A 12086-nucleotide genomic window follows, 5' to 3' on the forward strand; every position below is an offset into this window, starting at 1 on the left:
TATATATATATGTGTATACATATATACGTGTATATATATATGTGTATACATATATACGTGTATATATATATGTGTATACATATATACGTGTATATATATATGTGTATACATATATACGTGTATATATATATGTGTATACATATATACGTGTATATATATATGTGTATACATATATATGTGTATATATATGTGTATACATATATATGTGTATATATATATGTGTATACATATATATGTGTATATATATATGTGTATACATATATATGTGTATATATATATGTGTATACATATGTGTATATATATGTGTATACATATGTGTATATATATGTGTATACATATGTGTATATATATATGTGTATACATATGTGTATATATATATGTGTATACATATGTGTATATATATATATGTGTATACATATGTGTATATATATATATGTGTATACATATGTGTATATATATGTGTATACATATGTGTATATATATATATGTGTATACATATGTGTATATATATGTGTATACATATGTGTATATATATGTGTGTATACATATGTGTGTATATATATGTGTATACATATGTGTATACATATGTGTATATATGTGTGTATACATATATATGTGTATATATGTGTGTATACATATATATGTGTATATATATGTGTATACATATATATATGTATATATGTGTATATATGTGTATACATATATGTGTATATATATATATGTGTATATATACACATATGTATACACATATATATATACACATACACATATGTATACACATATATATATATGTGTATATATATGTGTATATATGTGTATACATATATATATATGTGTATACATATATAAATATATATGTACACACACACACAATAATTATATATACAGTAAATAATAAATGTATACTGTAACTGGTGACTAACGATCATGTATATAAAGACTAGAACAACTCCACCCTGTCATGTCTTTTGTTTAATTAAAAAAATTACGTTAGAAGAAAAAAATATGCAATCGTACGTCAGACACACAATGTAAGGCCTAGCGTGACCTAACGTGCACTTTTTCCGGAGGAGTTTTATAAATTTCGACTTGAATTGTTTTTTCAAGAGAAAAAGAAAAAAAAACGACCATGTATAGTAAGGCGTTTTGAAAAGAAAAAAACAACCATGTATAGTACGTTTTTTTTATTTATTATTTTTGCTTCACTTTTCACTTACTATACCCTTAGGTGCCACCTCAATGTAACCATGAATCAAAGCGTTGGTGAATAATTGGCGGACCCAGACTGTTAAAACTTTGCCTTTATTAAGTGAAAAATACTCGAAACAAGAATCAGTGCAATGGAAGAACATTACAACAACCAAAAGGTCAAGTTCACAATTCCAGGCCGTGTTGTTGTTGCCTTGGCTCGGTTCCAAACGAAACGCAGCAAAATGACACGACTTGGCTTGAACTTCAACAAGACGTGCACGCGTACCGCATCGTGCAAGTTGGCGTCTCCATAACAACCACTTGGTGAGGAAAACATTGTTCAAAAAACTCAAATATGGCTCAGTGCACAAAAATGGAACTGGACACTTGTAAAGTGCGCACATTTTCATTTAGCAGCCCGAATGTCGTTGAACGTCACTTTCAGTGCATCTAAAAAGTCATGCTCAGCGAGACGATCTCCACAGCAACGTCGTTTCCAGAATTTGTGTATTCAGAATCTTTGAAGAGCGATTTAAAAAAAAAAAAAAAAAAAAGGAATGTTAAGTTATTTGAAATCATGCAGTTGAGTGGAACACAAGATTTTGTGTACAATGTTGGCAATTGTGGAAAATAGCCTTGGAAATGTTTGTTTGCGTATATAAGAGGCAGTTTCACTTCCTACTTTAAACGGTTGTGGAGTCGTGGAACTTGGGGGGTCCATCACCTGTCAGTCATGTCTTCAGAGAGTGACTCCCCTTGAAGGGTCAAAAAATAAAGAACATACATTTAGTCATTCACTTCAAGAAAATACGGTGATGAAAGTTCATCTTTCCACACTGAAACGAATGAAACATTAAATGTTCCACCCCCCAAAAAACAAGAAAAAAGTCATAATGTGACTAATATGCTGCATTAATACGAGTCCCCAAGAGCCCCTCTGAGATGTGCCCCTCCTCCAACACACCTGACTAAAACACGCAGGACAGCGGCCCTCGCCTGGTTTAGATACACAAAGTGCTATTGTCTTTGTTTGACATTAAATGGGAGTGGCAATAAAGAGCTTGAAGGGTCTTTTGCGAATTGTTCCCAAATATTTTGAACCTCTCAAGGTGGTCAACGAGGTAACCCAAAATGTTGTGACGCAGTGCAGAAACAGTGACATCACTCTTGTTATTAGCAGAATTTTTTTCTATTAGCAGAAGAACAGCTTGTCAGCATGTACCTTACTGAAGTGGGCAGTGGATTGCTGCCATGGTTACCTGTGCAGGGCGGAGTCTGGTTGTCATAGCGGGAGTTGGCGCTGTGCAGAGCGTCTTCGTCCTCGGTGTCGCTCTCGCTGCTCGTCGCCGCCGCCGCCAGCACGGACGGCGCCGGGTCTGCGAGAGAGAGAGAGAGAGAGAGAGAGAGAGAGCGGCGCTCAGAGTCTCTGCCGGGTTAACAATTTGGGGTTCAACCAAACATGTTCTGGTTATTTTGTTTTTTAAAAAGCCAGGAAGCTTCAGCTCAGTGAGCATCAAAACGAATGAATCTACGAGTGTTGTGCTTTTCTTTATTTCTTCACTTAACGTCATTTCCTATGGACACGCCGGTGTTCCTCAGAACTCTGTCCTAGAGCCCTTCATTTTACATTACGATCACTTGATAATAAGAGTGCACATTTATACAGCATAAGGACACTTAATAACAACTTTAGAGGCTAGCATCGAACGCTAAGGAGTTGAAGTTGAAGCTAATGTTGGAGATAAAATTGGGCGCTAACATTGCAAGCCAACAGAGGTAATGATGGAAGCCAACTTTGAAAATAAACTTCAGACTTCAACGTTGGCGGCTAACGACAAAGGTAACATAGAAGCTAACATTAGCGGTAATGTTGACGCTAACGTTGGATGCCAACATCACAGGCCTGGACGTGCAACAATACCTGCGGAGCTTATAAAAATATGGACTCCTTAGAGGAGGAGCTAGCATTGGGCAACAGCTGAGCGCTGGCCAGTTCAACAGCTTAAATTAAAAATTATTAAAGAGAAATCAAGCCAAACGTGATTAATATTGCGTTTGTGGAATATTTTATGTTGTATGTCATATTGTCAAAATGTTGTGTTTCAACTAGTGGGTCTGCTGGGAACATATTCTTGAAAAAAAAATGTGTTTGGTTTGATTTTCCCTTTAAATAAAAAGTCTGGCTGGTCAACTGCTGATGGCTAGCTGCTCCTGCACAACTAAATGCAAATGAAAGAAAAATACCATTCATCTGACGCGTAATAGAAAAGTAGTCATTTGTATTTTGACAGGATGCAAAGCGGCAAGTTGCCTTTTTTCTCCCCCAAAATGGTTTTGTGAAAACACTTGCCGTCACTGGACTGCGGCTGCGACGAGGGTCCCTCCAGCAAGGAATGATGGGACTTTCCTGAGCTTTCCGATTCACAGTTCAACAAAGCTGCCCTGTGGAAAGCAGGAAGGGAAAAAGTTGTGACATTTGGACTAATTGTGCCTTCGTGTTCTCCTCGCAGCCACGGCGGCGCACCCCAGGGTCCTGGTGCCGCAGTTGCTGGCGGCCGCCGGGTAGCTGGACCCGCCGGCCAAGGAGAAGATGTCGTCCCTGGGCCCCGAGGCCGAGTACAGCTGCAGCGCCGACGCCGCCGCCTGCTCCCCTGAGACCTGAGCGCCGTCCGCCACCTGAGCGCCCCCTGCAGGACGCAACACTTCGCTTCAGAAAGGACATAGATGGAAATGGGACTTTTTAAAGGCTTGTATACAAGCGGGGGAGGGGGGGGGGGTGGGGGGGGGAGGGTAGGCGCTCCTGGAGTGCTTAGCCTGCCTTTCAGTGAGATGACATGATCAATATTGTGCATTCTCCACAAACCGTCGGCAGCCTCTTTGACATGCAGATTGAGTTCGGCAGCGGAGTCTGCTCCTCTGGGGTCTTTCTCCGTCTGCTCCGGACTCCTCTGGCGTCCCACCGGGGCGTTGTTGCTTTCCAGGACGGACGGCGGGCATTTCCGTCCTAGAAAGAGTCAAAAGACAGTCGCGTGGAATTCCGGACCCATTTTCTCACATCAATGCCCGTTGCAAGCTGCTGATGACACTCTAAGCCCGTCATTTGAACTTTGGCCTGTTTTACTGCCAATGGACTTCCTTGGAAGTTGAATTGGCTCCAACACCTGCTGTGAGTTTTGCCCTTAAGCTTCTTGTTAGAGAACAAGATGCCAAAAATGTATCGAAACATTGAAAATTGTGCACGTGCATATTTGGGGACTCCTCACCTGGACGACAAGGCCTGGAGCGAACTGCAGCCGCCCTCCCGAGCGGCGGCATTTCGCGGGGTTTGCGGGCGTCCGGCGACTCCGGGTCGGCGCGGCGCGAGGGCGCCTCGTCGGCCCCGAAGATTCCCGACGGGCCCGGTCTTGAATCGCTGGCCGCGCGGGCCTCCAGCACCTGGCTCTTGACGTCCGACATCTTGCTGCGCACCTCGGCCATCTGCGCCTTGAGGCGGATGAGGACCGCCGAGTCCGGGGCGGAGCGGCGCACCACCTGAGGACGGCGCTCCCGTTCTTTCCTGGAGGATAAACCGGCTGGAGGGGACACAGAAGAGAGTCACGCTTTCGATTTTTTTTTTAAATCCCGGGCGCTTCTTGCAGAGCGTGCAAGAAATAAAAGCCGACTGCGTGTTCCCCACACCTTGGCCGTGAAGGAGGGACACCGGCGGACGAGGCTGAAGGCCCCACAGGGACTCCACGTTGTTTTGCTCCTTCAGATCCAGCAGCTGGATGAGGATGACGGGGTCGAGGTCCAGGAGGCTGCCGCCGCAGCTGCCGCCGCCGGCGGCGCCGCCGGAAGAGGCCCCGCCTCCTCCGCCGGCAGCACGGCCAATGGCGGAGCTGAGAAGTGCGGAGCGCAGACAGGAGCCGGGACCACCTGAAGAGGGGGCAGAAGACACTTTTTTGTACATTTCAAAATAAAATGTTACATATAGGAACTTTTAAACTGTAATGTATTTCTTTCAAAAGTAAGATATGCAAGTGACCCCAAACTTTTGAATGGAAGTGTATACATTAAATGTACATACAGTAAAGGAAAGGCTCTTTTTTTTTTGGCGCCCCAAACTAAGACGTCACTGCGAGTGTGTGAGTCACGTGATCGCAGACGGTTCAAGTTCTGCAATCGTACCAGCGGCGCCGTCCAAGTCATCGGGAAGCTCTCCTTCCTCGGCGTCCAAGTTGCCGATGAAGTCCACGTCGTTCTCACCTGACCTGAACGGGCAGGCGAGAGCGCTAAGTAACACATCGGCCGCACCGGCGACTCTTCAACAACACCAGCAAATAGTTCACAGTCACAAAACTCACAACAAGTTTGAAACATTTCAGTCACCCTGACAGCGAACTCACCGTGACCGTCTGTCTTGAACTTTTCGTTCAACCGGTCGACGTTTCAGTGCCTTTAGCACAACTTGCTGTTGTCTGAAAGCAAGGCAACGTCCACGGACATGACATCATAAGCCCGCGACATTTGGATTTGGGCCGGTTTTGCTGCCGTCATTCCCCCCCCCCCCCCCCTCGTAATGGAGGCTTCATGTGAAGAATGTTTTGAAGTGGATTCCTGTGGATCTGATTGGTGCTTTTCACGGACCAAACACTTGTTGTGATTTAGCCGTTCAGCTCATTGTTAGGGAACAGCAAGTTGTGCAAAAAGGACTACAACGTTGCACGGTCGCACATCCAAAATCTTACAGAAGGTCAAATGAAGTTCCGATTCTGGTGCATTTTAGGTGCATGTTGCAAATGTCACCCAAAAGCCCCCGCCCGATGCCTCGGGGCCAAGGAACGATGCTGACGGGAGTTTCATTTAGACAAAAGTAGAACTTTGCCACCCTCTGGTGCAGCCAATTTTTGCGGCGAGTATCCATTTTTCCTAACGCCCTCCTTCTCTTTCGCGCTCTTACATGGTTTCCTCATCGATGTCGTTCTCTTCGGTGTTGCTGGTGGCCGTGGAGCTCCCCGAGGTGCTGCTGCCGTCCAGCGGGTTCACCTCCTCCTCGGTCAGGCAGTCCACCTCCAGGTCGCCGTCTGACAGCTCCTGCGGGACGCCAGCAGGCCTTTCAGCGCGCGGCACATTTGGGCCAGCGACGCGACGCGACGCGACGCCAGCGGCGCTCACGTTGGAGTCGTCGTGCAGGGTTCGCTCGTCGGCCTTTTTGCCGTCGCTCTTGACGGCCGCCAGCCTCGGGTCGGGGGGGGAGGAGCTGCGCGACGAGCGGTGGCGGAACACTTCGATGGCCAACCTCTGAGAGACAGTTACCAATGTTTTTTTTTTTTTTTTTAAGAACCCACGCGCGTGACACGACAGCAAGAAACAAACATCCAACATCCGGCGCCGACATATGCTCGCGCGTTGGCGTTTCATGTGAAGGTTTACAACCACGGGAACATCGATGCTCATTTTCATCAGCCCGCCTTCAATGAATGAGAGCATGAAGCCATGAGGGGAAATGAGATGCTCTCACGCGTTTACTGAGTATTTGGCTTCCGAACGGGTTTCACTGACTGCAAGTCAAAACGCAGTCGCACATTTATTCACAACGTCTCTGGCTCCTCTCACCTCTTTGAGGTTGTTGATCTGCTGGATGTAGCCACTCTGAGCGGATTCCAGCTGGCTGATGTACCAGTACTGGTCTCTGCACTTCTGGAAGAAAGTGGGCGATCGCACCTGGTATCTGAGCGCCACAAATCAAACAACACCGTTATTGGGCGCGGCGCAGCGCAAACACGCCACAATGCAAAATTTTAGCCCACGGTGCTTAAATTCGCCTTTTGCAGATTTAGTGTTGAGCGTCCCCGGCTAAATTCCAGATGTTGCCTTGCACACAAGCAGCAAGAATATATGCCTACAAGCAATCTTTGTATGTGTCGCTTGCGGTTACCAAAGGCTTTACAACTCCCGTAACGTCGATGCTAATGTCTGTTAGCCCGTCTTTTGTGCTTTGCGTTATATAACGGCAAGAAGTTGGCGGACCTTCGTTATCATTGGGTCCGCTTGAACGTTTTGCTGTTGAAATTTACAATTCTCTTTTGCCGTATGTGTCACTTTCCCAGTTCACCTCAACTGCGAGTGACAAACAACTTGAAGCAAGCACGCTGGGCCTCTTTCACGCTCGGCCTGTGTGAGTGAGTGTCCTCAACGTGATAGTCGCTCATTTCTTGTCGGCAAGAGTGACAACAGGACCCCCTAAAGTACCTTTAAAAGATTGTATTCAAAGCACGCGGGAGGGGTAAAACTACTTTTTGAAGATGTGAACCTACGGCAAGTGGGTGTGGAAGGTCGCGCGCGAGAAAAGCGGGGGCTTGCGATAACGCCGCAGGCGGCGGTCGCGTACCGTAGCACCAGCGTGTCCGTCTGCATGTTCAGGTAGCCCTCGCTGGCCAGCAGGTCCAGCCGGAAGAAGCGGTTGTAGCCCCAGCACTCGCCCACCTCAAAGTCGGAGGCAAACTCGCGGATGATGTTCTTGCTCGGGTCGCTGGAGGCCTGGTGGACCATCTCCACGCGGTACTCGTACCTGCGCACAACCCACAGCTGGCGTCAGTCACGGCAACGGAGGGCACTGCGACGGGAGAAAGGCCAGCGCCGAGACCTACTTGGAGGTTTCGGGGAGTCCGGCAGACAGCTCCAGGAACACGGACAGGTAGTTTCCGCGAACCACGCCGTTGCCGTCCTGAAAGGACAAGCGCAAGTACAAACTCTACTTGGTGCCATTTGTCTCATGAAAACAGATGGCGCGCTATGCACACGCGTCAGTCAAAAGAAGAGCATTTCGCGTCAACACACAAGCCAGGAGAACTCACCGGGTAGACTTTGAGCCTCCAACAGAGTCCGGCGATCTGCAGCGGGGGGCTGTAGACCGGGTCGGCCCGCTGCCTCAGCGTGCTGCCGAGACAAAACGCGCGCAAGCTGAGAGTTGCGGCAAAATCGCGTCAAAGTGGCGCGCAGCACAGCATACCTGAAGTTGACCAGAACAAAAGTGCTGGAGTCATACGCGGGAACCAGCTCACTGAAAATACAAAAAGTCCAAAATGTCAAACTATTGGCCAGCCTAACGTTCGCAATCTCCAACATCGAAAGCCGTTTTCGATCCTCACCAGACAATTCAGAACCACCACTCCAGCTGGAACAGTACAACAACGCTGTCCTACTAGGAACTTTTTTTTTTTTTGACTTTATGGCACACATTCCCAGACTGCATTTTGAAGGGCCATGTACTCGTATGCTCTTGGTCCGCTTCAACTACATGCTACCCGTGAGCCAAAATGTGCACTCGTCCACAACAGTATGTGCTACTGGTACAGCGAACTCCAGTTTATTTGCGGTTCGGCATTAGTGAATTTCCAGATTCTTTTGGGAACCTGCCCTCCATTAGTTGCTGGGAAGAAAAAGGAAAAAGGACCCTTTCCTCTGATTTTGTGCTCAGGGCCCATCCGGCGGTGGTGCCAAGGAACTATGGTGAAGTGAATTTAGGAGCTTTGTTTCGAGAAAAGCAGTGCCTTTGGGGCTTTGCGGGCCTCGTGCGCCGAGTACCTGGTGAAGTCGGGTGGCACCGGCGTGGTGACAAAGGACTGCATAGGTTTCCTGTGGACTTGCTGGAACATGAGCAGGATCTCCGGACTCTTGGAGATCAGCTCGCTCTTACTACACGAGTGGAGCTGGGACGCGCACACACAAACAAAAAGAAAAAAAGTCGGACACCCGCAAGTCCAGCTCCCGCAAATATGTTTTCCCCGACTACGTTTAAGCTTCCACTTAAGAGCCAAACTTCACTTGGATAAAATGCTGTCCAGAAATGGATCGTTTGAAACTTTGAACAGTTCTAGACTTTTCCAGCCCTCGCTTCCACTGTATGATGTGTTGTTCTTCGATAACATTTGATGTTTACATTTGGCTTATTACAACAACAGCAACAACAACAACAAAAGGTGTGGCAGTGAGGGAAGCGAAGGCTCCAACCTGATGCTCCACCTCCTGCAGGATCGACTCCAGCAGCTCCGTCTCCTGAGTCAAGGACGTCTTCTGGCCTGATGACGGGGGAGGGGGAGGGGGGAAGGGGGAGGGGGAGGAGAGCGTTTCTATTTTCAGAGCACTTGTGCGTAAACACGGAAGGCCCTGATGGAGGCAGACTGACTGCATGTGCGCGCGTGCGTGCGCAGGCCCGATGCAGTCTGGATGAATATTTCATATTCTTCACATGTAAGAGTTGATTTTCATCGCAACGGCGTTCCGAAGAAAGTGAGCGACATGCGTGGCCTACCCATGAGGGTGATGAGTTTATTCTTCAGCTGGTTGTCCAGGCGAGCAATCATCATCTCCACCGCGTTGCGGATCTCGCGGACCCGCTCGTCCTTGGCCCCCCGCACCGCCTCCACGTTCCTTTCCTGACACAACGGCAACACTTTAGCGCCATCTGATGCGTGTCGGCAGCGCCGCGCTCAAGCAACGAGCTTGGCAAAAAAAATAACAAAAAAAAAAAAGGACAGGGGTTATGTCGGCTTTTAATGGTTTGCGTGGGCATCTTGGTTCACATTCCGAGCGACGTAAACATAAAAAGGCGATTGACGTCATTGACACCAACAGGAAGTGAGGAACTTCGGCGACGCTCACCACTTCCTGCACCAGGCTGATGAGCTCCATGAGGCGTCGCCGCAGCTTGGCCACCTCCTCCTTCACCTTGCTCACGTGCTGCTCGTAGATCTCCACCAGCGGCTTGAAGGTGTGGCCGCCATGCTGCGCGCGCGCGCACGCACGCACACAGAATACGTGAGCCCGAGGCAACAGAGAGACGAGCGGTGATTTCGTATCGGCGAGACTCGGTTACCATGCCGCCCCACAGAGCGCACTGGTGGCAGATGCATTTCTTACACGTCCAACAGAAGACGCTCAGCTTTTCATGGTGGTTCTCACATCTGCAGAGATGATATGTCATCAATGAAGGGGGGGGAAGGGGCAAAAGATGGGGCTGAAGAAAACCTGAGCCATTAATATTCAGATCAAATAAACGTGGACAAGGCCAGATGCTGTGTTCGGGTGTACTGTTAACGTCAAGGTAAATACCGCCACCTGGAGGCACCACCTGTTATTGTTATTTTACCGAGACCTAAAAGGCGGCTTTTGAGGAAATATGATGAAGTAGTCGAGCAGCTGACTTGTCTTTGTCGTTGTCCTCGTGCTTGGTGAGGCTGCACAGCTGCAGCGTGTCCAGCTGCTGCGTCACCTCCTCGGCCCAGCGGCAGTTCACCAGCTCCCTCAGCTGCAGGGGGGCCCTGCGCGAACGCACGCACACAATTTTGATGCTCGCCGGGCTGCAGTCCGGAGAGAGCGTTTGACTTTTGAGGCCCGTTCTCTCCAGAAAAGGTCAACTTTGGAGCTCTTACCGACAGTGTGGACACTGAGCTCTCTGCTCCGTCAGCCAGCGCTGTCAAGAGACAGTTCAACGTTAGCGCCGTCACCAAAACAGAGTAAACAAAGTGAGATATGAGCTTGGTCGCGGAATGAGTGAAACTTGTACGTCAAGACGGCACCATACAAAGTGTGTGCACGCACTCGTATGCAGCTGAAGCAGCAGAGCTTGGAGCAGTGCGGGCAGAGGCGAGCATCCCTCAGCTTCTCCATGCAGATGAAGCAGCGGAACACCTCGGCGATGCTCTGCGCCCACAAAACAACAAACGTCGACATTCGAAATGCACCAGGCCCGAATTCTGCGGGCGGCACACGAACCTCCACGCTTTGTTCGTCCATTTCCGCCAGTTTGAGTCCGTCGAAGCCCGGCAAAGAAAATGCCGTCGTAGCCTAGAAATGAAACAAGACACTGTGAGAGATGTATTCATTTATAAACTAGGACTGTGGCTAACAATTATTCTAACTATGAATGAATCTGTCACAGATCCTCTTTGAGTCCCTAATGTGTTTAAAAAAAACATTTATTTTAGAGGCTTTATTTACTTCGACTTTAGAGGCTGTAATTCTGAGGATTGAAGTAGAAACAACAGCTCTGAACGACTAGCCTAGAATCAAAACAATTGTCAATTAAAACGATTTGACGTTCATTAACCGTTACAACGCTAATAAACACGCAACTAAGCAGTACAAACAAATGAACACTATACACATACAGTGTGTATATATACACACGTACGTAGGTACATGTATGAAGCATTTTTACGATAGCTTTTGTATGGGATATGCACGATTCAGCAGCAGGTGCTCCTTAGGTGGACGAAGACGTTTAACGGCTTGTTGTCAAATGCCAGTTCCATATAACAGTCTCACATACGATACGATAGTTTTAACATCTAGTCTGTAGGGGACGTCAACAAGAGATGAAATGTGAGACGTTGGACGGGCCGAATCAGAAACGGGAGACGAGAGGCCAGCTAGCTTGGTGCTGGCGTTAGCTGTTGTCGCCCAGCAAGCACCCAAAGACGTCGACGTCGTTGAAGTCCCACCTGACGAAACGACGAGCGCGACAGAGGCCAAGCTACATTGTCTTGTTTCAGCGAAGCGTCGTCCGAAGTCCAAACCTTCACAAAAGGTTGCACGCGAGACGCGGAATCGGGGTCGGACGCCTGAACGAGCGACTGCTTGCTGCGGTTCAGCCCTCAACCGAAGAAGATGTGCAGGGAACTAGGGGGTCTATAAACCCCGCCCCTTCTTTAGTGATGTCCAAGCAGAGCCCGGAATTTTCTTCTTCGTTCATCAGAGCGCCTTGCGTAGCTGACAAGGACGTTGCCGCCATCTTGTGGTAGTCATCAGCACACCACAAGGGCAAAAATCGCGCACTTTTACCTACTGGTGAGTTTTTTCGAAATTGTATCGTTAACATTTTTCTTCTGATTTTGGCATTTCTTCCTTCTAAA

The 12086-nt window shown here is 48.0% G+C and overlaps 1 protein-coding gene across 3 annotated transcripts; it reads right to left on the minus strand.

Moving 5' to 3' along the window:
• Positions 1-1283: 1283 nt before the first annotated feature.
• On the minus strand, positions 1284-11865 carry trim37 (tripartite motif containing 37). Of its 3 annotated transcripts, none has more exons than XM_086012729.1 (25): positions 11676-11865; positions 10948-11019; positions 10774-10875; positions 10605-10645; positions 10377-10493; positions 10049-10136; positions 9835-9957; positions 9485-9608; positions 9184-9251; positions 8758-8882; positions 8183-8233; positions 8028-8109; positions 7821-7897; positions 7562-7741; positions 6787-6901; positions 6346-6471; positions 6131-6264; positions 5359-5441; positions 4870-5106; positions 4455-4763; positions 4055-4195; positions 3716-3878; positions 3542-3633; positions 2451-2567; positions 1284-1946 (listed from the first exon to the last, which is right to left on the minus strand). In XM_086012729.1, exons 2-25 carry the CDS (start codon positions 10966-10968, stop codon positions 1912-1914), a joined length of 2751 nt encoding a protein of 916 aa, XP_085868855.1. In that variant the 5' UTR covers positions 10969-11019; positions 11676-11865; the 3' UTR covers positions 1284-1911. The 3 variants fall into 3 exon arrangements, with proteins under 3 accessions (XP_085868855.1, XP_085868854.1, XP_085868853.1); XM_086012728.1 differs by having other exon boundaries at positions 1284-1709; positions 1874-1946; positions 6131-6471; XM_086012727.1 differs by having other exon boundaries at positions 6131-6471.
• Positions 11866-12086: the final 221 nt, after the last annotated feature.

The sequence above is a fragment of the Filicampus tigris genome, chromosome 17 (genome assembly GCF_054856515.1).
Source record: "Filicampus tigris isolate MCC_2025a chromosome 17, RoL_Ftig_1.0, whole genome shotgun sequence".
Taxonomy (NCBI): domain Eukaryota; kingdom Metazoa; phylum Chordata; class Actinopteri; order Syngnathiformes; family Syngnathidae; genus Filicampus; species Filicampus tigris.